Source organism: Neopsephotus bourkii, unplaced genomic scaffold, assembly GCF_033783945.1.
Source record: "Neopsephotus bourkii isolate Nb327-2 ecotype Australia unplaced genomic scaffold, CSIRO-AGI_Nbou_v1 NB_1638, whole genome shotgun sequence".
NCBI classification, from domain to species: Eukaryota; Metazoa; Chordata; class Aves; order Psittaciformes; family Psittacidae; genus Neopsephotus; species Neopsephotus bourkii.
The window spans coordinates 5018817-5045339 of NW_026902113.1; the positions used below are offsets into that span (position 1 = coordinate 5018817).

Here is a 26523-nt window from a genome sequence, read left to right on the forward strand (position 1 = left end):
AGCAAAAGAAGAATGTGAAGTCTTAAGAAGCAGCAGCACAGCAGCGTAACTCTGCCCTAACAACTGCTTATACCAAATGCAAACCTTTGATTTCTCCTCACTTTGTTCTTCCCTTTTGCTTTCATGAGCCCAAACCAGCAGTTTTTAGTAGAATTAGTAGGTACGCACAGCCATACAGTAGTACAGCAGAGCACAGAGAGGGGTGACTTACCGCAGTTGAGAAATGGTGGATTACAGCAATCGAGATGCAGGCATCACAAGAACCACTGCGCATTGGCACCGACAGCGCATCGCAGACAAAAGCCTCCAGATTTTTCTCTCCACAAATATCCACCAGGTTTTTGCTGCGGTCACAGCCCACCTATAACAAAGTGTTTCATTAGGCTTTTCGTAAGAGGATAATTACAAGACTGGAAAATGCTTTTCACTTGATGCTTACAGTAATAGAGTCATCACAGTCTCCTACTGAGGTAACACAGTTTAAAATAAAAACAAGAGCAAGTGTGAGAAAATGGCTTTAAGAGGCATATATGGTTCCCAGGTGTGGACAAAAAGTAAAAACCCTGATGCTTTAAAACAAATGTGGCAGACTGGGTATTAGACAGCTCATTGGAGCACCCTGATTTTGAACCAGCTTAAGACAGAACAGGTTTCAACCCAACTTCTCAAAGCTGTCTCTTAAGGTATCCTGAAACCAGCAAAACAAGAGGTGACCTAAACTCAGCATTTTCTTTTCCTTCCAGTTGCCCTTTGTAACCTGACAACACTTAAAACAGCCAAATACTGAACTCACAAAAGCTGTATGTGCAACTTCAAAGGACAATCTGGTGACTTTGGTGGCATCAGTGCAGTATGTGGCACAGTTTCACCATTTCAGTATAAGTGCTCAGGTACAGCCCTGTTTGCCTCAATATCACAACCCACAAAGATGTAAGCACAGTATCATTTTCTGAGGTTCTGTATAGCCGCAATCAAGTAATCCCTAGAAACCACTCCAGAACACCTCATAAAACATTTCTTCCCCTCCGGGCCCCCTTTGAACATTGCCTGTGTCCAGGTCAAAGAGGGTGAGAAAGTTTTTTTACATGCTTGAATAAATCCACTAAATCCAAACTGAACAAAGAGCGAGGTATGAACCACCCTCATTTTCATTTCCGTCACACACAATGAATACTCAAACCAAACCCCTGCTAACGAGATGTATACTGAACTCAGCTTGCATGAGAATATTAAATTTATTTTTGTTTTCAATAATCAGCAACAGGCAGACAGCAGAAAACAGATTCAGAATCCTAAATATTTACTGATGACAATATTTATTGCATTTGACACAGAAAGAATACTTGATGCAAGAAGAATAGCAACTTCATCCTTCCAGGATCTGAAGGGGGCCTACAGGGACGCTGGGGATGGACTCTTCATTAGGGATGGTAGTGACAGGACAAGGGGTAATGAGGTAAAACTTAAATAGGGAAGTTTAGATTGGATATAAGGAAGAAATCCTTTACTGTAAGGGTGGTGAGGCACTGGAATGGGTTGCCCAGGGAAGCTGTGAATGCTCCATCCCTGGCAGTATTCAAGGCCAGGTTGGATAGAGCCTTGGGTTAGTATGGTTTAGTGTGAGGTGCCCCTGCCCATGGCAGGGGGGTTGGAACTAGACGATGTTAAGGTCCTTTCCAACCTTAACTATTCTATGGTTCTATGATTCCAACTTGCTCTGGTAAATCAACCCAGCAGAGACAACAGTACTGCTAAAATAAAAATTCTGGTTTGCAATGATTAATGAAAATATATTTGTTTTCCATTATAACTTTTCATATTACCAGTCCAAATCATTCTAGCTTTTAGTCTTCCATCACAGTTTTGAAGAGAACCAGGATTCTGTTCCAGTCATATGTCCTGAAAGCTTCCAGGTGAGCTGCTTTCTAGTCAGGTCCCTGACTTCTCTTTCAAAGTAAATGAAACAGCTGTGAAAATGCCAACCTGACAACCCAAGATAATCCTCCACAAAAGCAGTACTATGAATATGCACATATTGTCCTACCAATTAGCATTAAACACACCTGGGAAGATCAATCCTAGAATTGCTTTCTTCCCATTTATTCCTTGGCTTCTCTGTGTTTACTGAAGCACTGAGCAAGTAGTGTTATTTATGAATTAAAAAAAGGATACTCTTGTTTACTTGGAAGAAAACATAAATCCGTGTCATTTCACACTGGAAGCCAACTGAGGCATCTTTTAATTACTCTCATCATGGAATGGGATTTAGGTGACAACTTGCATGTTAGAGATTCCACACCTCATTACCAGTGCCTTCAACTACTTCAGCAATTAAGACATTAGCATTCAGCATTTAATAAAACTCAAAGGACCGAATTCACTGCTGGCACGAGGGAGAGGAATACCTGCAACTTCCACTGACAACAAGCTTTCCCACAAAGAATTGCTTTGGCCCTGTGCATCTATAGTAAAAACAGGTTGGATAAGGGAACTCAATCATCCCCTCCCCTCCCAAAATGACCTTGAAAAGGACTACACTGCATGTTGATGAAAATCGGTGAATTGAGAATGAGAACACAGGCATGGCTGCCAGAACGTGAGCTCCTCATTTGCATTTAAATTATATCAAATAATTACAAAGTCAGGCTTACTTGTATTGTCAGACTTATTAAAGTGATGCTGCATCCAAAGCAAAAAGATTCTGTTTCATGATGAAAATGGCAATCTTAAAATGGATCACTTTGAACACTCGGCTGCTCTAAAATAGGCATATTAAGCTAAAACCTAACATAGTTTTAATGTAAACATCGTAATAGGTGCTATGCATATATACATAAGTGCTGAACACAAGGAGTCACTGCAGATCTGCCTGGTGCTGAAGCTAAGCAAATGTAACATCCTCACTAGAATTATTTCTGAATATTTTAAAGAATTATCACCACATTCCTGTATTTTCTAGTTTACAAGAAACATGCTTCATTAAAAAACAAAATACATTGGTTTCAGTCACTTAGAAAACAAACTAGCACAAAGCAGCTAACTTTGGTGGCACAGTGCCAGCTTACAGCTGGAAAATGAGCCTGTGATTCTTACGAGTACACAAAACTGGGGCAGAGCCCCTAAACTCAGCTTTTCACAACTGCTACTGATTTCTGCATTCTGAAGCTCACAGAAGCTCTGATGTGATGAAGCTTCATTTGCAGAAAACAGTTCAAAGGACTTTTTTAATTTAGAACACTTTTATCTAATTAAACATGTAATCAAAACTTTATTTTTTAATCTCAAAATGCAACTGAAATCCTTTAATTTTTGCCAGTTTGTAACTCTGATGTTGATGCTCAGCACAGGATAGTGCTGAAGAATGGAGGAAGGTAGACAATTTTTGTTAGTTCATTGTCCAAAACCAACAGAATCAAGTACCATTTCCTGATCAGCCATACATTTTAAGGTTCCCTGTTTCTTATTACCTGCGAGTCCTGTCAATCATTCCTTAAACCTGTTTTCCAAATTATATATAATTATACCTGTTTTCCTTATTCCAGTTTTCTAAATCAAATTCCTTGTTCAACCCCCCGATTTCTTATGTGTATCTCAAATAGCACTGTTTACTATTCAGCTGAATCTACATTTTAGAGGGTCCACCTCCCCATTAACTTGCTCTACACCTTTTAGTATTTCCCCAAAGGAGGGTGGCTTCCCACATTTGTTGTCATTTATTCCAGGCAGCCATTCCCACATCCCTGCCTTTCTGGGGAGTACCTCCATCCCTCTCTTCACTGCTTTTTTTGTGATGTGGATAATGGCTCACAGGAGCTCCAGAGTGGCCACTGGTGACTGTACTGGGGCTCAAAATCCACTTACAATGAAAGTCAGTGCCTGAAAGCCCTGTTAAAAATGTACCTGGATAAACACTTACTACACCCAACTCCTGTATCAACTTTTAAGTCAGGAAATCTGTACTAGTATGGAGGCCTGTCACTCTGCATCTATAACCCCAGCAAACACAAAACTTACAGAAAAGGCAAAAGCATGTCATCATCCTGGCATACAGCACTCCCTCCTTAGGGTGCTGGGTAACACAAACCTTTAGATTAACAAGTATCAAAAAAGACCAAGACACAAAGAGGATAAGGGAAGGGAGAAACAGACATAACACCTGTGGTTTGTCTGAATTTGTAGCAGCTCTGTACTGGCTCCCTGAGAATGGGATAAGGCAAGCAGATAGCCCATCCTGCTCCTTTGAATTCCAAGGCACTTTCACCTCCACCATTTCAGCCAGGAGTAGCTAAACCAAGTTTCGTACAATCTCTCTCATGCAGTGGTTTGGAAGAGATCATTAGGGGGCAAAAGGCACCAAAGAGTTTGCTTTGTAATGGTGCTGCAGATCTGCAAGAGATAAATCATTTTGCAAGCTTAAATAAAAGACCTTAAAAAGGTCAGAGCTGCCCACCATGATATATTTTTTTTCCTACATTATCTCATTATAACTAACTCTACCTTGTAGAATTATTCATTTAAGTATCTGGAAACTTGATTGATTCAGCACATTAGAAACTGATGAAGAAAACGACATCTAATTCTGAAATCCAGCCACCAAATGGAATTCTGTGGCTCCCTGGAGAAACACCTCAGCTATAACTAATAGCACGAGAGCCTCAAGGAATCAAATTACATTCCAGCAAACACAGATATACATAGAAAAAGAGACACCAGCACAGCCACAGCAAGACAAACAAATCTCCTTCTCCAGTTGGTCTGAGTCAGGCCTTTAGCATTCCTTTCACGTAGTGTTTTGCTTTGCAATTGCATACAGTCAGGGCGCCTGTGGAACTGCTATGGCTAAAACCTGAAGTTCATTTCTCAAGAATAAAGCATCAGAACAAAGCTGAGCAATTCAGTGTTCATTCTGATTTTGTGCAGCTGTTGCCCAGTTCCTTCTGAGCTCTTTTTCCACATCTTCCATCATTTTAATAGCTCCAATTTATTGAGAGAAAAGGGCAGGAAAGGTTCTCCTGCTTTGCCCTCTGATCCCTAAGAGCAAATGAACTTGCTCCAGGTGTACCTTTACCAATTAGTTTTGTCCTTCCGGCTTTTTACTCCCTCCTACTAAGTCCTTTGGATAGGAATCTGTTCTGTTCTCAGTCATCAGGGACCCAATGACACTAAAACCCCCACCACTGCACAACCATACTGCAGCAAATATTCACCTTAGAATCACAGAATCAGAGAATAGTTAGGGTTGGAAAGGACCTTAAGATCATCAAGTTCCAACCCCCCTGCCATGGGCAAGGACACCTCACTCTAAACCATATCACCCAAGGCCTCGTCCAACCTAGCCTTGAACACTGCCAGGGATGAAGCATTCACAACCTCTTTGGGCAACCTATTCCAGTGCCTCACCACCCTTACAGGAAAGAATTTCCTCCTTATATCCAATCTAAACTTCCCCTGTTCAAGTTTTACCTCATTACCCCTTGTCCTATCACTACAGTCCCTAATGAAGAGTCCATCCCCAGCATCCCTATAGGCCCTCTTCCCTACACCCTGACACAATCAAACCTGCATACAGTTCCAGTGGATCCCAGTTTAGTACAATAATGCAGAAAACAAAGAAGTATATCTCACAGCAAAAGGGTGTCTTACAAAGTCATGTGAAATACAAGCTACATTACTGATTACCACTGAATGACACACATTACAAAGAGAAATGTCTGTATTAAAGCAAACCATTTTGGTTCCTTCAAAGCCATCACTTTTATTCCTGTATTCCAGTACTCTGACAACGAAGAGTAATTTCTTTATATAGATAAAGAAAAAATAACCTACCCAATGGCATTTTTAATTGTAACTGGATTTCCCACCAGTCTACTGGTTCAATTAAAAACGTAAACCACAAAACTGGAAGGCTTCAATGTCCTTCACTCACACCCTGACTCTGTAAGGGTGCTGAATGTTCCTGTGGGGATTTACCCATCACCACACCTACCTGAAGGCTGGAAACTGTGAGACAGAGCTAAAGCTCATAAAAATTGATGAGATATATTGCAATGATGTCAACTGCCTTGGGAATGAAACCCTGGGATCGGTAAGGCTGAAACTTAGCATTCTGTAAAAGTAAAAGCCCTGCTTATAGATATGAATATTAATCACTTAAATTCACTTAAGTATAAAGTAATTTAAATAAAGTGTTAAAAAAATTTCCCAAATGTGGTTGGATGGGAAAGGGATTGTATAAAAGCAGCCACAAAACCATTTTTCTTTTGCATTCACTCAAATAATAAAAAAGATGGATGCGGCAGAAAAAAAGAAAAAGTAATCTGAAACTTTATTAAATTCAGTCTTTCTCCAGTCTTTGTCCTAATTACATCAGACTTTGATTCCATCCTCACTCAATCTGAATTTGTCATGAAATTGCTGCTCTTTCACTGTGTCAGATAAATGCAGCCATTACAGTGCTGTCATTTCATTGAGCCTAGATGGACTTAACGTGCATTTCATTGTCACACAACAACACTCAAGTAGATCAGGCTATGTGTAGTCATCCAAAGAAACTGAAGCAAATACGATAGTATAGGCCACAGTGGAGACATTTTCAGACAGTGCCTGAAGATGAAAACCATCAAAGGAGCTACCCTAGCTTTGATCTACTATCATTACTGCTGCTACTTAAAGTATCCTATCTAAAAAAGTATAGTAGCCTTTAGAGCATATTGCTTGCCTCCAGGAAGTACTTGCCTCAAGTTTTCAGTATTTCTGAGTCAAAAGACTCTGAGCTACAAAGCTATACTAACAGTGCTCTTCCCACCCCTAAATAACTCCTAATTTCACAGCACTGCTTTATTGCTTCTTTCCCAGCGGGGCCCAGGCTAAGAGCTCCAGTGCACTGTGCATAAAAACTTACCAAGAGCCACAGCAACTGCTGTGAGGGAAAGGCTGCAGTAGTTAAGTTTCTCCCTGGATTTTATGCCCCCAAGTCGAGAAGAGTAAATGAGGGAGGAAACAGATGCCCTGCTTCTAGGGAGCACTACTCTTATCCCATCAGTTTACCTGATACACAAAGCATGTTCTGTAACCCCTCACCCTCACCTCTATGCGCAGCCCACAGTAAATGGAAATAACACAGTCCCCTTCTTGAGATACCTTGTCAAAAGCTTAAAATATCTGTAACGACAATACAGACGCACTCTTCTTTAACCACGCTTTGGCTGACACATAAAAATAAATATAGTAAAAAGAAGGAGTCACATCCATCCTCCTGAGACTCTGTGCTGGCTTGCAGATGAAAATAAGCAAATGCAATGTCTAGACTCTAGCTCCAACCAAGAACAACTCACTGTCACCAGCAGGAAATAAACCATCAAGGCAGGCCAACTGAATGAAGCTATTCCCAGATCCTGTTTTTAAAACTGCCTCAACTGCTTCTTCAAGTTTACTCCCTTTCACTGTTGCTTTTCATGTTCTGGATTTCTCCTGCAGGTAGCTATGAAATTGAGGTAACTCCTAAAGTAACAGAGGAGCTGCTTTTCCTCTGACAGTAGATCTTTCTTTCCTTTAGGTGGTTAACAGTGGGCTCCCAAAACAGACTGGTGCTGGTAATTTCTGAACACAACATCTTGCAGATTTCACCCTAAAAACCTACCACAAACCTACAAAACAGCATTTTACTAAATTCATTTTAGGACCTGGTAACCTTCATGGTACCCTGATAAACATTTCTCCTCTCCAGTTAGGTTTGATGATTTTTCTTACAGAAGAAGTGAGTGAAAGAATGTACTGAACATTAATAATTAGGCCACAGCAGCCAGGCATTAGCATGCCTACTTATAAATCAGTTGATCTTGTTCTAACTTATAAGAATAGTAATGGAAATAAATCCATTACTAATACAGACAAGGCTGTATTAGCCATATAAAACTTATGGTTTATAGTGGAATATAAACAGCAGGACAGAAACTCCTGAGACAAACAAGTCTGACTTTTATTATTAATAATGAATGCTTTGCCTTATACAGAAGTTTTCAAGCCTGGTGGATTTCAAAGTGTTTCACAGTATAAGAATATGAAAGACTGAGACAATCCTAGAACAGGGGAGAACAGATACCATAACGCAAACCTCTCAGATGTATATTGGGTTTAAAAAAAATAAATACAAAATTGGGAAGTTTGATCCTTGCAAAAAATTCCTTGAAATATTTGCAATAAAAAACTATCACTTGGTTCATATTTGCATGTGCTTCCTACCTCTCTTGATAGGAAAGAAGTAAAACTGCTCAAAGTACAGACTGAGGCAATGAATGTGATAGCAACATCAGCAAGAATGACATCAGAACTGTCTAAAAGTGAAGAGAGTGAGAGAAAGGCCACAAATCTGTGCTGAAGTTGAGAACCCCCCCATGAATTTTATGTTGTCATATTTACTGGGCCTACGCAGAGAGTCAGAGGTGGGACAGCCAAACACATCATCATTCACAGATGAGCCTCACCACCAGTCAGGAGGGAACTGAAGAGGATATATGAAAAGTAGTGCTGCTGGAGATTTCAGGGACATGTACATTGCATTTCTCATGCCCACCAGTCAAGTGACTAGTTGGAAGCATTCAAACTATTCATCCATTTTCCCTTGTAATAAGTTTAAACAACAACAACATAAAAGGCTAAAGAATCCATTACAAATTTTCAGTCCAGAATACCCATTACTTTTTTTTTTTTTAATTCACAAATTTTGACCTGCAAAGCAAAAGTGGCTTTAAAAAAAAGAAGGGTAATGCACATAGTGAATGTATGCAAAAACCTAACACAACTGGTAATTGATCTTGGGTTAGGAAACAGCTTTCTGTTCCTGTCACTCTTCCCACAAGTGAAGCTCCAAGATGCTACAAATGCATGATGGAATAAACACTAGTACCAATGTAAACAAAGGACAGTAGCTACTACTTACCATGTATAAGTCCTCATTGATGCCTAGATACTTCCCATTGCCACAGCCAACATCAGCCACTATTGAGCCTTTTGGTAGGGACCTGAGAAACTCTACAATCTGGGGCCACGGGCTATGCCTAGTACTGCTGAAGTGTGTGGCTATCTCTTCATACACCTTGTGTACATATTCTTGCTCCAGCTTAGAGGCCTCCATCTCATTGTGAGGAAACGAAGGTTGTACCCGGCTTTGCGGCCCTTTCTGGCTGTCACAAACAGATGGGTAAACTAGATATAGCAACAGATACACAAAAAAATACTTTGTTAAAGTGATTCCTTGTTGATTAAACTTATTTAGCAAAATAAAATTAAAAGTGAAACATTAAAATGCAAAAATAGCTTCATTCCTCCTTTACCTTTTAAAAACTTAAATGCAGGCTGAACTGCAGAAGTGTTTGATTTCTTTAGAACAAGCAGCCTGCCCACATGTACCACAGGCTATTTGCAGTGATCAATCATCCCGCTACGTTAACAAGGTTTACGTTTTCAAAACTCAGATAGTGCCTGTAATAATAAAGATCATGACATTGCTGCAATTCAGCCTCTGAAATTCTCTTCTGAGGGCACAAATGGACTTCAGTTCCATGTAATCATTGAGCCACCTATCTCCTACATTCTGTCCTGCCCTAAGGCACTTACATGGCTCTGTCACTGCAGATCTGACTGCTTCTCCTTCTCTAATGTACTTAATTTCACAAAATTGAAGTCCTCTTCACATACAAACCACTAAAACTGACTGGAACATGAAGAATAGTAGCTATTTCTATTCTGTTGCATTACTGCAGAACTTGAGGTCCCCACAGAAATGCAAGATACCAGATTACTTGCCCAGCTCTGGAGCAAGCCAAATTCCTTCTTGTATAGAGCAATCACACAGATACAAACAACTCCAATGATATAGTATGCCTAACCTCGAGCTGTTCAGGAATGGCTACCACGACTGCCAAAACTACCCAAAGGGATAAACCGGTTGGCTAATAAAATGCTTACATATTGGCAATAAATAACAATTTTGACTTGAAGATTCACCTCAAGACACTTACTGCAATTGCAAGGGCTTCTCCTCACTTTCCTGAATGTAAATGATGTCCTCGTTTCCCTTCGATTCAGTGTTAAATCTCCAGCATCAGCAGTGATTGTTCCAACTTTCTGCCCAAGCTCAGATGCTTGAATGACATCATATTTTCGGGGTGTAATCCTAAAACAAAGTAACACAAAATAAAAGAATAATTCAATTTGCATCAGGAAAAAAAATCCAATCCATCATTATAAGGCAGCAATTCTTACACTCTGTGACATGTGTGATTATAACACTATTTAATGTATGGCTGCTTTTCTATTTTCAACTTACTCACTTTCAGAGAAACAAGAGGAGCTGACAGAAACTAATGATGTTAATTAAAGTGTTATTCGATTGCAAGTAATTACATTTCCCTCCCTTCCTTTCGGTCCATAAAGTTTGACTGTTTATTTTCCTAGGACTTATTTTTTTAATATTTGTTTTCTACAAAAATATGTATTTCCTAAAGATAAAATACACTACTAGAAATGGTGGCTGTGGGTATAGAAGAATAGAAATGACTGAGCTCTACATTAGCATACTGAAGTTTCTTGTTGCAAATAGGCCTCTCCAGTGAATTCTGCTTTGCAAAAGAATACCTTTTCCATTTACTGACAACAGAATGCAGCACTCCTTGAGACTTGCTGAAATGCCTAAAGGGACAAACTCTGCTGTAGATCTTTCTTGACCAAAATCTATCAAGCAAACTGGGAACAGAGGTGCTTAAGCTACTTTTGGATGTGGCATGGATCTTAATGGAACAGAAAAGCAGTTTGCAGGCCAAAATTCATGAGGCAAAAGTGATTTGGAACTTTCCTGGGGTGACAAAAGTTTCAAATAATTTTATTGAAAGTTTTACATAAAAGTACCAAACCCAGGAATTTTTAATAGCTCTAAAAATTAATCTCTCTCTAAATTGAGAAAAGGAAATAGACAAAGTACAGTGTGAAACACATGAGAAAAGAGAAACAGCTGCACCCACATGTAGCTTCTCATCACTTGCACATGGGAAAAAGTAGATACTGTTGGGACAAAATGAAAACTGATCAGGGAAACAGCTTAGCACCTCAAAGCTGTTACTGTCACACTAAAGCACTTCTTGAACTTACGTCATCAAGGAGATGAAGTTTCCTCAAGAAAAAACATCTCAAAGGAACTGGCCTCTAAGTGAAGCCCCTTCAGAGTTGCTGACTCTGGGAGTGAGGTACAAGTACCTAACCCCCAACAGGGCAAGCTCTCACTATAAAACTGACTTCCACATTAGTTAGCCAAGTTTAACCCTTATAGGTTGAGCCAAAAGGGAAGTTGGGGCATGGGGAAAGTGTCTTTATATCTTTTAGTAAAGCAGAGCACTTATCTCAAATTTCTCCTGGAACCTTTCTGCAGGCCACATGAAACTTCTTAACCAAGAAGAATGATCCAAATGATGAGAGGAAGTCTGCAGCCTGATCAGCATTCCTGTACTCTGCTGTAAGCCATCTTTCCTGCTGCAGGGAAACTGATCTCTAGCCCAGCCACAGGGAGAAAGTGTGGAGGTCCTTTCTGTCTTGAAATCAGGGAGCAGCATTTGGTTGATACACTGGAGGGAAGGAATGCCATCCAGAGGGACCTTGACACACTTGTGAGGTGGGCTGATGCCAACCTCATGAAGTTTAACCATGCCAAGTGCAAGGTCCTACACCTGGGTCGGAGCAATCCCAGACACAGCTACAGGCTGGGCAGAGAAGAGATTCAGAGCAGCCCTGTGGAGAAGGACTTGGGGGTGCTGGTCGATGAGAAAATGAACATGAGCCAGCTTCAGTGTGCGCTTGCAGCCCAGAAAGCCAGCTGTATCCTGGGATGCATCAAAAGGAGCGTGACCAGCAGGGCAAAGGAGGTGATCCTGCCCCTTCTAATAAAGAATTGCCTTGTTCATGGCAGATAATGAAGCTATGATGAAATAATCAGCTGAGGACGCCCAAAACTCCCTTTACAGAACTTTAAATACTGAGTTTGCAGGTTCCCTATTCTCCAGACTAATTCCAAAACTGAATCTTTTGTTCTCTAATTGGACTTTTGAGGAGCAGATAAAAGGCATCACAAGTGATCTTAAATACATCCTGACATTATGTGTGCAAGTGAATTAATTGTACTCGCTGGATGATTAATCTTGTGGATTACAATAGGATGCCTCACGGCATGATGGAAAGCTTACTTCAGCTGAGTATATTGACCCACTATTGCTTTTAAAAATATACAGAAAAGCTACTTTTAGGAAAGGTGGATTAGCACTGGGACAGGAACTTACACGTGAGTAGAAAGATCTGGGATCATCATTTAACTCTAGTTTATGTCACTGGTTCTCAAAAGACAACTACCACTTGCAGGTACAAGTAATGACCTCATTCCAGTTGTTAGAAGGCAGGTTATACTACCACAACTTGAACACCTGCTAGCAAGTATTGCAAGTGCTCTGCATGAATCTTTCCTTCTCCTGGAAGTTTGGCTGTCCAGGGCCAGCTTAGGAATAGCAGAGCTGGTGGCCTTGGAGAAAGCTGTTACAAAGACAGCCAGGGGCCTCAAGCAAGGGCTCCCCCTTCTTTCCTTTGAGCTGCTTTTAAACAGAGGCTGTCTTGCTGGGCCAGCCCCACCCACAGCTCTGTGCACAGCCACTGCCCTCCAGGCTGACATCCCAGCCTCCCCCCATAGAGCTGCCTGATGCCCAGGGCTGGGGACTAGCCCCAGCTCCCTTGGCAACAGCAATGAGGTGGAAACCGCAGCAAGTTCTCAGAGTTGCAAATGACCTTTCCAAAAGGCAACTGACAGTATTTGACAGGACAAAATAAGTAGCTTATAACACTGATATCAGTGTTCAGTCTTGTGTACCAAAAAACAAAGGACTTCACTGCCTTGTGCATCTATAACAATGCACATCACAAGGACCACTTGCTTTTTACAGGTATTTCATTTAATGAGGGAATATACAGGTGGTATAAGCCTTCATATTCACCCTTCTTCACAATACAAATTAACCATCAAAATTAAAAGGCAGAAAATCTTCTACCAATAAAAGGATTTGGTGTTTAATTTACACAGAATGTAATCAGTGTCTCCAATTGACTGCTGCATCCAGTGACAGCTTGGATCAAAGGAAGAAACATTTACCAGGGCATTTCTGTCCAACATGACGGTTTCTATACTCTCCTGAAGTACACTGCTGTCACTCACAGAGCTTGCCAAGGTTTTAGCCTTTTTGCCAATGTTAGCACTCCTATTGTAGGTAGCTCCCAGTGCTGCATGATTTAAAAAGCATGCATTTAAACTCTACAATAAGCAAAGCCTCAAGACATATTTAAAAACACCCAAACATGCTCAATACAATACAGCCTTATCAGTAATTAAAAGTGTCCCTAAAGCAGCCCTTCTCTAAAGCCTTTGGTATACCTGATCCAACAGGTGGGCTGAAAAGAAAGAAAGGAAATGGTAAAGCTAATTGCACTACAATCAATTCTTTGCCAGCTCAGACTCATTGAGTACTTTCACAATGCAAACGTGAGAGCAATTTCTGAGCAAAACTTAACTTGTGACAGCAGCAGGAAACTGCAGCTAAGGGACTGGCAATTAACTTCCTAAAATCCCCAATTTTCTCAGTTTAACCTGAGCAGAGGAATGAATTTGCATATTTATTATAAAATTTTACTTGATTTCTTTCAGAGCAATTTAAAAAACAGTGTCATTAACAAAGCAAAGGACATATACTATTCTACCATCAGCAATGCAAGGACTCTTTACACCTACCCATGTGCCCACAGGTATCTGGATTCTCCAGCCATCACCAATAAACTGCATCGGGGCAGCATAATTGCCACTGTATGGCCATCAGGGTGTTTGAAATCCATCACAACCTAAAAACAAACAAAACCAGCCACCATGAACAAGCATGACCTACAGAGCTTCACAGACATGCCAGGCATTCACAAATCCTAGCTCTGCCTCTTTAACATGTTCATCAGAATATTGCCGTGAAACAGATACGTATTTCCTAAGGATGCAAAAATCTCTAGGTTTCTATCCACAAGATCTCTCCTTTTCAGCACTGTGTTCAAAAATCTGAGACAGTCACAAATACATGGGTATAGATAATTAAAACACTAAATATTTAACAGTAATAACTTTCCTTGTGAGTACACAGTAGCATCGTTTAACCTCTGTGTGTACCATATATCTGTGAGGGAGGAAAGGATTACTACCCCTAAGCTAAAGGCAACTGCATCAAAGGAAAAAAGGGCTCATTTGCTGTAACTCAGACACCTGACACGTAGGTACCTGGGCTAAGGCAGTCAGCTGCTTTTTGTTAAGTCTATGCAGAGAGACAAGCATCTCCCCAGAGTGACTCATCCTAGTCTAAAATGTAGAGCTAAATGGAATGACCCTTATGCCCTCTGCAAATGCCTATCCATTCACAGCAGATTGAGCTCAGACAACTAACTCAGCGTAGATGTGTAACATTCAGATTACTAGGAATGGGTGAGAGAAGTAATTTCCAACCTGCCTACATCCTTGGAGGTTTACAGCACAGCAAGCACATGCAGTCTCCCAAGATCCTGACTAAGATACCAACTACCAGACCATCCTTTTATTATTTGCCACCCAGCTTCTAGCGATGGCAATATACCAAGGTAACACTTTCAGCTTTATTCCAATTTCACAGCCCAGATGGCAGTGCTATATTTTGCTTCTGCTTGGGCTAGGAATGTTATCCTTTCACATTTCCCAAATGAGAGAAACTCTCGCTGTGGAAAATAATAAACACGCCGAGTGAGTTACAGAAGACTTACCATAAAAGAAAACTAGTCAAAACCTATTCATGTCAGCAGTTCCAGCTACACTGGAGAATCAACACCATGGAAGTGCTGCCACCTGACTTGTAACCTACTAAGCTTACAATTTAAAAAACAGGCTTACTACACTATGCCAGACTGAAATGAATTAAGCAGTTCTGCTCCTGCATACAGATGCTTTTAACAAAGACAAAGCATTGGTGTAATGATTCAGCACAAAAACCTCACAAGGCAAAGACTGAATAAGCAAGGCTTTTAAACACTAAAACTTATCACTTCCAACATTCACTATTTAATGCTGTACACACTGAAGCAAACTACAATGGCATTTACATTTTTAGGGGAAAAAAAACCCAACAAACCCTATTTATGCTGTGATACCACCCACACAGAATGACACAGTTTCTCCTGTTGAGCTATCTAAATTTAAGGCAAGAAATGCCAAGGGTGACAAACAGTGGGGCTGAAAGGGGAAGAGAGATGGGGAAACAAGAATAAAGCCTACCTATAAGCTCTGATTAGTGATTATGACACACTTCAATAGCTACATAAATAGATGAATGGCAGCCACTTGCTAATATATTCTTCCCCTTGCACTTCACAATTTCTTCTAGGTATCCTCCAAGAAGCATGGGGTAAAGGAGGAGAAAACACAGTGCCTCCACAGATCTGATGGGGAGGCTGTCCCATAAGGCACAGCTAAGTGCAAGCCTCTGTAAAAAGATGTAGCTATCTGGCAAGGCAAAGAAACCAGAAGGTAACCAATCAACACCAGAACATAAGGAAAGAAAAAGCATGAAAAGGAAAGAAGCGGGGAGTGAAGTGGTTGGATGAAATTGGTGAGATGATATCTCAGCCTGTCCTTTGCCTCCGCAGCTCACTGCTGTTGGGGGACAAGTGTGAGGGGACAGTATAGACTGGGTTCCTCAAAATAAATTGAACATGAGACTGAAGAATTCCTTCCTGGAAGCTCAGTCACCCTACTGTCCCTCTTTCTGGGTCAGTAGTAGTTACAAAGCTCTGTTCTTGCAGATGTTGTTCAGGAACCGCACTCTCTCAAATAGTCAATGAGGAGACTTCTGTGAGGTCCCCTACACTTCCAGTGCCCATCTTCCCACAGTGCCCATATGAGGACCTTGCTCCCTTTCATTTCTGCACGTCAGGCTGAGGACGCTACATGAAGCGGTGGGAAACAGTTCCTCAAGCTCCCCTGCCTTCTCTGCAGCTTTACCTCACACGCCTCCAGTTCCTTTTCCCTCATCAACTGCACGGCCTCAGAGTCTCTTCAAAGATGCTCCTCCAATCCTGTCCTGTTAACACCATGTATCCAAACCAGCAGAAGTTCAGAGTGCACTATAACAAGTAGCATGTTGGGAATGAGAGACCACAAAATTATCCTTGGTAGCTGGATTTTCAGGCAAAAGTGGCAGGAAAAGAGACAATAAAAGAAAGTATGTCCTCCTGGCTGAATTTCAGCTGCACTAAGCCAACAAGAAATACACTAAATAAGCTCCTGCTTTTATACCTCAAATTCTGCACCACAATACATTTTATTTAAGTAACATCTGGCAAGTCTAATCCACACCAGCACAGGATCCCAGCTCTGTCCCTCCTCCCTACTTTTCTGTGGAGGTAAAGCTTCTGCACTATTATCTCACATTGTGGCTGCTCCCCCTCAAAATGAACTTCATCCTTATGACAAATAATGATATTTTGGGGAGGAAAATATAAATAAAGGATTCATGTACTTGCAGATGGGCAATGACATTGAGTGGTTATTAGACCAGTCAAAATAATCAAAAGCGTTCGACACTGTCCCGCATGACATCCTTGTCTCTAAATTGGAAAGATCAATTTGATAGGTGGACCACTCAGAGGATAAAGAACTGGCTGGATGGCCGCACACAAAGAGTTGTGGTCAGTGGCTCCGTGTCCAGCTGGAGACCAGTAATGAGTGGTGTCCCTCAGGGACTGGTGTTGGGACCGGTCTTGCTCAACATCTTCGTCGCTGACATGGACAGTGGGAATGAGTGCGCCCTCAGCAAGTTTGCTGATGACACCAAGCTGTGTGGTTCGGTTGATATGATGGAGGGAAGGAATGCCATCCAGAGGGACCTTGACACGCTTGTGAGGTGGGCTGATGCCAACCTCATGAAGTTTAACCATGCCAAGTGCAGGGTCCTACACCTGGGTCAGAGCAATCCCAGGCACAGCTACAGGCTGGGCAGAGAAGAGATTCAGAGCAGCTCTGTGGAGAACAACTTGGAGGTGTTGGTTGATGAGAAAATGAACATGAGCCAGCTTCAGTGTGCACTTGCAGCCCAGAAAGCCAACCATATCCTGGGCTGCATGAGAAGGAGTGTGACCAGCAGGTTGAAGGAGGTGATCCTGCCCCTCTACTCTGCTCTCGTGAGACCTAATTTGGAGTACTGTGTGCAGTTCTGGTGTCCTCAACATAAAAAGGACATGGAACTGTTGGAACAAGTCCAGAGGAGGGCCATGAGGATGATCAGGGAACTGGAGCACCTCCTGTATGAAGATAGGCTGAGAAAGTTGGGGCTGTTCAGGCTGGAGAAGAGAAGGCTGCGTGGAGACCTCACAGCAGCCTTCCTGTATCTGAAAGGGGCCTATAAGGGTGCTGGTGAGGGACTCTTCATTAGGGTCTGTAGTGATAGGACAAGGGGTAATGGGTTAAAGCTTAAACAGGGGAAGTTTAGACAGGATATAAAGAAGAAGTTTTTTTTACTGTAAGGGTGGTGAGGAACTGGAATGGGCTGCCCAGGAAGTTGTGAATGCTCCATCCCTGGCAGTGTTCAAGGCCAGGTTGGACAGAGCTTTGGGTGACATGGTTTAGTGGGAGATGTCCTGTCCATGGCAGGGGGGTTAGAATTAGATGATCTTAAGGTCCTTTCCAACCCTAACTATTATATGATTCTAAGTTTCACAGTTTTTGTATTACCAATAAATTTGATATTGCAATTCAGACAGAGAATCAAATTTTAGAAACCCACTGTGAACATCTGAAGACAATTAGTGCAATTCCTGTGCTTCATTCCTTTTTCTAGAACAACTGCACCTGAATGCTTAAGAAAACCCAAGCAAGAGTACTTCTTCTATGCTTTGCTTACAGTACAGTAAACAACATTTAACTCGGAAGGGGTTTGGAAGAACTCTATTCCTGTCTCTGACAAGCCTATTACTGACTGAAGCAGCTAATGTTCCCACACTCCTTTATGTGTCTTTATCACAGAATCATAGAATCAACCAGGTTGGAAAAGACCTTTAAGATCATCAAGTTCAACCATTATTGCAGGACTGTCAAGTCTACCACTAAACAATGTCACTGAAGGCCTGTGCAGTTTGTGAACCCTTCCATGGACGGTGATTCCACTGCTGCCCTGGGCAGCCTGTTCCAACTGCTGAGCACCCTCTGTGAAGAAATTTTTCCTAATATCCAGTCTAAACCTCCCATGGCACAGCTTGAGGCAGAACATTCTAAATTGTCAATGTCATATATACACACACACACGCACACACACACAAGATTAACGTATTTGGTCCTCTTTTTAATTTACTAAGGACTCAAATCAATAAAGCAACTCTGCCACTGCTGAATCAATCTCTTCATGACAGTTTTGCTCCATAAGAGATATTTCCAATTACTATTTTCAGTTTCACCCATTTTCTTTTCCCTCTCAGATAGCAGAGTCAATAAAGATCAAATTTCCAGCTAGCCCATGGTGCATCACCAGGGATTGCATTCAAAAAAACAAAAATAGAGGATGCTTTTACCTTATACAAGTTTTACCTTCTTTCTCAGTACCACGGAAAAAGAGTGTCTCTAAACATAACAAAAAAAAAAAAAAAAGAAACAAACAGCTAATAATACCTACTTGTGGTTTTAAATTACTTGTCATGATGCCAGGTTATTTAAGAGAGAGTGCTCATGACAATGGAGCACATGAAGCAGTAAACAGCCTTCAAGGATGGCTACACATCAAAGCAAAGGGACACCCACATCCCAAACACTGTTCCTGTGGCATAAAATACAGCGAAGCGCAAAAGCTTGAGAAGAATCCAGTATAAAAGGAAAAGGAAAGAAAGTATGCTTTCCCTCAGGAAATGAGAAGTCTGCATCACCTTTCAGTGCAACGGCACTACATTTCATGAAAGAGCAGGAGGATGGAGATGAAGAACTCGTCTATCAAATAAGCAACAATCCAAAGGCAAAATGACAGTAATTCAGCGGGGCTGGCAGGACAGTGCCAATAAGGATTTCACTGCCACAGCGTGGAATGACAGCACTGTTTCATCAAACTTTGTCTCTGATGCAATTTGTACTTGCTGTTAATAGACCAATTTAGACGAAACATACTCTAAAGCTAAGAAAAAAAAAAAAAAAGAACAATGTGGAATGCTTATTAAGTATTCCTGACATTATTTACTGTATTTCCAGAGAGCAAAGACATAATCAGCCTACACAGCAGTTTCTCACATGTAAAACAGATGAAAAAGAATGTCTACTTCAGAGATAGCTGAGAGGTTTACAGCCCACACATGGAGCTTGAACAACACAGTGGGACTCTACATGGAGAAAAGAGCCTGCTGGCTTACACAGCACACTTCAAAACCCCATGCTAAATCCCAAAATTTAGAATTCAGAAAATGCTGAATTTTACAGGAAAGGAGAATAGGCGTGTCTTTTCTAAATAACCCATGTAATAAGGAAATTTATCTTGTATAACTTACGCTGATATTTACATCCTATATCATGGTCACTAGCCATACTTCAGAAAACGAGTGCAAAGTTGACAATCTCGATGATGAATTATTTCAGTGCTGCCTACCTCAACTCTAAATGCACGCACAAGCCTCCCCCATATCAGAATTAGAAGCATAGCATGCCCCGCTAAGCCTGCTTATCTCTGTAGGCACTATGGTGATGCTTGTCAGATGTTTAATATATTCCTAGGTTTTCTTTCTTCAAAAATTATATTAAATTTTCCATCCATGCAATGCATTACTATCTTCCTAAATTTTCTGTGTCATTTGAAGTATCTATACTTTTTCCTTTTAACTGAAGTCCAGCACAGGAATGCGTAAAAACCATTCCAACATACAGACAGCATTTCACTTTTCTCTCTGAGGCCTCACCTTGTTAGATTTTCTTGATAACCCCAAGGAGGAGAGTGTATCCACTGAACAGCATACCAGTATCTCTCCTAGCTATTATATATGCCACTGACTTCATGATACAAATTCTCTTGTCTGTATGCTGCTTACAAGATTCAGGTACTGCACAAAAAGAGGAAAACTATTGCAGTTTCCAAGCTAACTCCTACTGGATGAAGGAGCTTCCAGTCCTCTGCAGGCCAGCTAGATGGAATATATACCACTCTCATGTACCCTGGGGTGCAATTCTTGAAGTTCACCACGGTATTAGAAATTATTAGTTACTTCATTCCTTGGATGCTGGCTCCTTATGGTGTCCAATGGGGTGGCTGTTCTGCCCAGCCTTGGCAGAGGTTGGGATGCTGGTGGTACCTCTGGCAGCACCACACCAACTTCTGACTGCTGCTGTTTCTATTCCAAGGTCTCTCCATGCTGCTACAAATTTTTATGCTTCACTCATACATCTTCTCAAGCTGACTCTTCTTTGATTTAAAAGCCTCTTTGTAAATCCAAGGTTACTGTTTAATCTTGCTGATTGAACAGCAGACTAAAAGTACACAACAAATCCAATTAATTAAAGACTACTCATCAAATATAGCAGATCTTACTAACTCTAAAAGTAATGAATTTCTTTCATATGTCAAGGCCATTACCTGAGGCCTTTTCACCTTCCCAGATCATTACCTGTGTTAAAACTCAGTGTTGAATATTAGATTCCTATACAGACTTCCAATCCCTACAGTAAAAGGCAATAGTTGCATTATCACTGCTTCCCTTTCTCTGCCAAAACAGGTATAAATTTATCCTTTCCAGAAAATGCTATCCAACCCCAGAATATGACCTTGATCTCCTTTTGTGAATCCAAAGACTCAGTGTAGTTCTCAACAACATCCAGTTTATTCAATTCCACTAATATTCTACTTTCATCCTTTAATAAACTACCTCCCTAGCTCTTAGCTCAAACTCCTTTAGGACACGGAAAGTAACAGGCTAATGCTGTTAGTCTTTATTTCATTTATTTTATTATCTTACCCTCCTCTGCAATACTTTCAATTCTTCAAGTCATGCCTTCCCTTACATCCATGGGTACTACCACACTGACATAAAGGCAATTGCATCCACCCACACCAGGGCACAACACACCTCAAATGTACAAAAGCCCTCATTCTCCTCTCTAAAGGAAAGGAAATGGGCAAAATTTTGTATCACTTGATGTCTAATGGAGTACAGTTCAATGGAAGAGCATAAGAGGGCTCAGACATCCTGATCTTAACGGCCTCCAGAAGGCTTAATCTGTTCAACTTATAATGCCCAGATGTCACAAGAAAGCAGTTCTGCATCCTCAAATACATCTCCTAGGACTTGCACTTACTGTATTACTCTATGTCTTGAAAGCAAATAATCCTTATTTACACAATTAATGCTGTGTCAGATGTCTACCAAGAAACCACTGAACAAGCCCTTACAACAGAAACACAACTGTTGTGCAACTTTCTATGCAAGCATGATGACATTTATAGGATTCTGGTATGCACATCTGGGTGTCTAGTGCTGTGGCATATCCGCAATTCTTTCACACATTAAAAACTTGCAAGTTCTCAAGTTATTGTCAATAAATACTTCGGGGTTCTGTCCTGGGTTTAGCAGTAGCAGTCATTTTTCTCTTTCTTAGTAGCTGGTGCAGTGCTGTGTTTTGACTTTCGGGCTAGGAACAGAGCTGAAAACAATGATGTTTTGGTTTGACCAAGGACTTTGTGAGCCTCATGCTCTGCCAGGGAGGAGGGAAGCTGGGAGGAAGCAGAGACAGGACACCTGACCCAAACTGACCAAAGAGGTATTCCATACCACAGCATGTCATGCCCTGGATGTAACTGGGAGTTACCCGGAAGGGAGAGGGGACTGCAGGGTTGGAGGAGGTATCAGTCGGTGCTTGGTCGGGCTGGGGGGGCGAGTTATCGGTCGGCTGGTGATGAGGTGTTGTATTCTCTTCCCTTGTTATTTACTTTATCATTACTATTATTGGTGGTAGCAGTAGTGATTTGTGTTACTAAACTGTTCTTATCTCAACCTGTGGGAGTTGCATTCTTTCTGATTCTCCTCTCCGTCCCTCCAAGAGTAGGGGAAGGGCAAGAAGGGGGGGGGAGGGTGGGTGAACAAGCTGTCTGGCTGGGGTTAAACCACAACAGGTTCAAAAAGAGCATATCACCTTTTAAAATCACTGATCATTTACAAATATCTGTGGAAACACACACTATAATCAGCCATTTTCATGTTACCAAGGTTGCAAGTACATGTAGCAGGACTCTCTTCAGCCATAATTATATTTCCATGACACCCTACCTCAACATTATTTATCCTGTCATCAACCATTATAACCTTTAATTACAACTTTTCTAGAACAGAAACAGTGTAAGGGACTGAACAGGGCCTCCATAACATAAACAATAACTGATACAGGACAAACTAGGCCTTGGCTGAATAATACTGACAAACATGGAATAAAACACCCTTAGCAATGAGACATGCATTTAAAGGAAGACAAGAAACATAAGAGGACCTGAAACACTTAAGATCCTGGGTGGCACAGACCCAGCAGCTGTTGAACGACAGCCCAAGTCCTTACAGTTTGAGGGTATTTCAAGGCAAGGATAAAACATGCTGCATGTTCATTATCCTGTATAATGGAAAACAGTCTTCCCTCACTCTTTACAAGCATTAGGGTTGTTCATCAAACTTTACTCTCCTCTGGAGGTCTCAGCTTTCTGTACGTAATGCTGTAGTACAGGAATCCAAGCCAACTGTAAGTCATAAGGTGGGAATAGTCAATTCAGTTCAAGATTAAGACATCTACATTTGGGCACATATTTTTTTAAAATCCTGTTAGAGAATTGAAACCTGTGAAAACAGACACTAGAGTCTAATTTAGCATTAGCTGAAACACCCCTTTGGCTGCACTGACTCAATCCCCGTTGATTACAGAGGGGCTCAAGCATGCAGTGCATATGTAGACACCTACTTGTAAGCATTAAAATTTCAGTATCTTAATCCTGGAAGAAAACCACTGACAGTAACTTATAAAACAAGGCACCCAAGTATGGATTCAGCAGATGCTGCAGCTCTTTGAAACAATCCTGCCTTAATTAAAACTTCTTCCTGCACTATTGTCACTATAATCTTGCCCTAAACGCACTGATAAAGTAGTATGTAAACAATCCAGTGCTGAATATCTGCAATTCAAAAGAATGAAATTACATGTTTACTCAGCCTGAGTTTGAAATAAAAGGTCAACAAGCCCTTCTCACAACTCCATCTAACAACTGTCCCAGAAACCATTGCTATGACAGAGAACTGCCAGAATACAAGACATGCAAACTGTGTCTATCCCAGGCACAGCTACAGGCTGGGCAGAGAAGAGATTCAGAGCAGCCCTGTGGAGAAGGACTTGGGGGTGCTGGTCAATGAGAAAATGAACATGAGCCGGCAGTGTGCGCTTGCAGCCCAGAAAGCCAACCACAAAAGGCCACATCAAAAGGAGTGTGACCAGCAGGTCGAAGGAGGTGATCCTGCCCCTCTACTCTGCTCTCGTGAGACCTCACTTGGAGTACTGTGTGCAGTTATGGTGTACTCAACATAAAAAGGACATGGAACTGTTGGAACAAGTCCAGAGGAGGGCCACGAGGATGATCAGGGGACTGGAGCACCTCCTGTATGAAGACAGGATGAGAAAGTTGGGGCTGCTCAGCCTGGAGAAGAGAAGGCTGCGTGGAGACCTCATAGCAGCCTCCCAGTATCTGAACGGGGCCTATAAGGATGCTGGGGAAGGATTCTTCATTAGGGACTGTAGTGATAGGACAAGGGGTAATGGGTTAAAACTAAAACAGGGGAAGTTTAGATTGGATATAAGGAGGAAATTCTTTCCTGTTAGGGTGGTGAGGCACTGGAACAGATTGTCAAGGGAGGTTGTGAATGCTCCATCCCTGGCAGTGCTCAAGACCAGGCTGGACGAAGCCTTGAGTGATATGGTTTAGTGCGAGGTGTCCCTGCCCATGGCAGCAGGGTTGGAACTGGATGATCTTAAGGTCCTTTCCAACCCTAACCATTCTATGATTCTATAACTCACAAGAGCTGACAAGACACAGGTTTTAATCTATTGCTATGGAAACTACCCTATGGCCTGTTTCTTAATCCTCTCATTTTCACTGTAAAAAGGAAATCTGTTGAGGAACAAAGATCTGGGCACAAGTTTGCAGAAATAGCATAAATACATAAAGAAAAATAATTCCTTAGCAGACAAAAGCATATAACTCTCTCAAAAATTACAAAGGAAGAGAAAAAAAGAAACCACAATCAAAAAACAAAGAATGAACAAAAGTCATCTTCTTGGTTAATGATGTCTCCTAGGGCCATAAAGTACAACTCAAAAGAGCATGACGCAGAAAGACATCTTTAAAATCATCTGAAGAAAACTTCTATCAATTCCCACAACTGCCATGTTTCACCCCACAGAAGTAACACATATCTGACGTCTAGGTATTATTTTAAAGCAGGTAAAAAATAACAACAAAAAATCAAAAAAGGAAAACTGCATTTTGAAGTTTGGCTAGGCAGTATTCCAACACTGCTGATTTTCATCACAGGCAATGCCATCTCTTTATTCCCTCATTCCCTCCATCTGCTTCATTAGCGCAATGAGTGTCTTCACATAAGGCAGGCCAAAAGTTATACAAAAGGGCTCCACCAGGGCCTTGGCATGTGGCCCTAAATTTACAATGGCTTGCATGAACTGCAGAGAGATGCACACAGCAACAGAAGAGGAACCCACAAGGAACTCTGAAGTGTCTACTTTCCACTGCTTTCAGCTGCACCATTACCCTTGGTTCCTTCCAACCATTCTTCTGTTGCCCAGCAGAGTGGAGCTTCACCTGCATTGCCCCTGCAGTGCACCAAGAGGCTGCTTGCCTACTTTCTTCTCCACTGAGAGCATACCTCTTCCCCTGCCTTGAATCAGAATCTTTCTATCAAGTGCCTCAGCATCGCAGATTTGACAGCTCTGGCTCCAGCACGCTTTTAACTGCTCTAAATTGCCAGTTCCCCAGTAAAAATTTCCAGAGTCAACTCTTCTGAAAGAAGAGCTCTGTGGAGAACCCCTCCTGAAAAACTCAACACACCTGGAAAGAAACACAGAACACTGCCGTATGCAAAATGTTCAGATTTGTAAAGACAATACAAATGCAGACAGATTTCAAACCCCATTTGCTACACTTCTTGGTATTATAAAATTCCAGATCAAAGCTAAGAGAAAATACATGACAGCAGGAGCTTAACAACTTAAGCTTGTTTCTTTGCTTACGGATTACTTGTAATTATAATTATTATTATTGAATGATGGCTTGTCATTTCTACATGAAATTTGCTACAGTCTTAAAATAGGCTCCTAAGACAATAGAGATGACATCACCAGCTAATGAAACCAGATTTCTTTATTGAACTCCAGAACTGAAGTACAGCTGAATGCAACAGCTAAAGATAAGTTTTTAATGCCCCAGCGTTCAGCCTGCTTCTGTTAATTTAATGCCAGGATTCATGCATCAAGTACTGATATTCTAAAAATAACACAGGGAATAGAAATAACTTCCACTGATAAACCTGTTGTGGAAATCAAAAATTCTTTTAAAAATTAGTAAAGAAAATTAGTAACTACTCAACAACGCAGAGGTTTCTATTGAAAAAAGAAAATTAACTCTATTTCAAGAGCAACAATCCAAGACCTGACTCAAAAATAGTTTCAGCTGCAAAAGTAATCAAGATGAAAATTTAAATGCTCTGTTAGTTTTCTGTTATTACAATGATTATGTTTTACACATGAATAAATAGCAACTTCATCTTTAAACCATTAATTCACCTTGTCACCACTGAAAAGTAGTTCATGTACCATAGTGAGAGGGTACATGGGGCAAGTGAAACGGAACAAGAGAAAAAAAAAGGTTTTCATTTAAAAACAGCAATACTGTACATTGCGATCTAACGTTTTCTAAGATTTTTATTTATCCACGTATTTCCTACCACATGAAAACCAACTAGAAATCTCCAGCAATAGCAAGATCCTTTACAGAGAGTACCTTTCCTTCCACTGAAAAATGCAGTATCTGTATTTGTGTGTCACAGTAAAGCCATAACAGCCAGATGCCTGAGAACTGGAAATGAAATGACACTGCCTCAGCAGACAAGGTAAGCACATCACAGAAACAGCTTATAGCCTGGAGACAATAGGTTCTGTTAAAAGAGAATCAGGTTGGTAAAGGAATTATGCAGGAGTTTTCCTTCATTATTTAGCAGCTTGACCACATTAGAATGTTTCACTCACAGTAGGCCTTCTGTGCGATCGTGAGAAAGCTAACTGGAGATATAGGACATTTTTCATAACATCCCTATGTATTTTTCCATGTGATACTGAGTAGATTTCATTTTCAAATTCCTCCTAATTGAAATTTCCTT

The 26523-nt window shown here is 41.1% G+C and overlaps 1 protein-coding gene across 3 annotated transcripts in view; it reads right to left on the reverse strand.

Moving 5' to 3' along the window:
• ALKBH8 (alkB homolog 8, tRNA methyltransferase) overlaps positions 1–26523 on the reverse strand; it is a 49319-nt gene that overhangs the window by 1165 nt on the left and 21631 nt on the right. For all 3 annotated transcript variants that reach the window (XM_061374457.1, XM_061374459.1, XM_061374460.1), the window contains exons 8-11: positions 13814–13920; positions 10020–10174; positions 8939–9204; positions 212–361 (exon numbers count right to left, since the gene is read on the reverse strand). In XM_061374457.1, coding sequence (XP_061230441.1) covers positions 212–361; positions 8939–9204; positions 10020–10174; positions 13814–13920 — 678 coding nt within the window. The remainder of the gene's footprint in view (positions 1–211; positions 362–8938; positions 9205–10019; positions 10175–13813; positions 13921–26523) is intronic.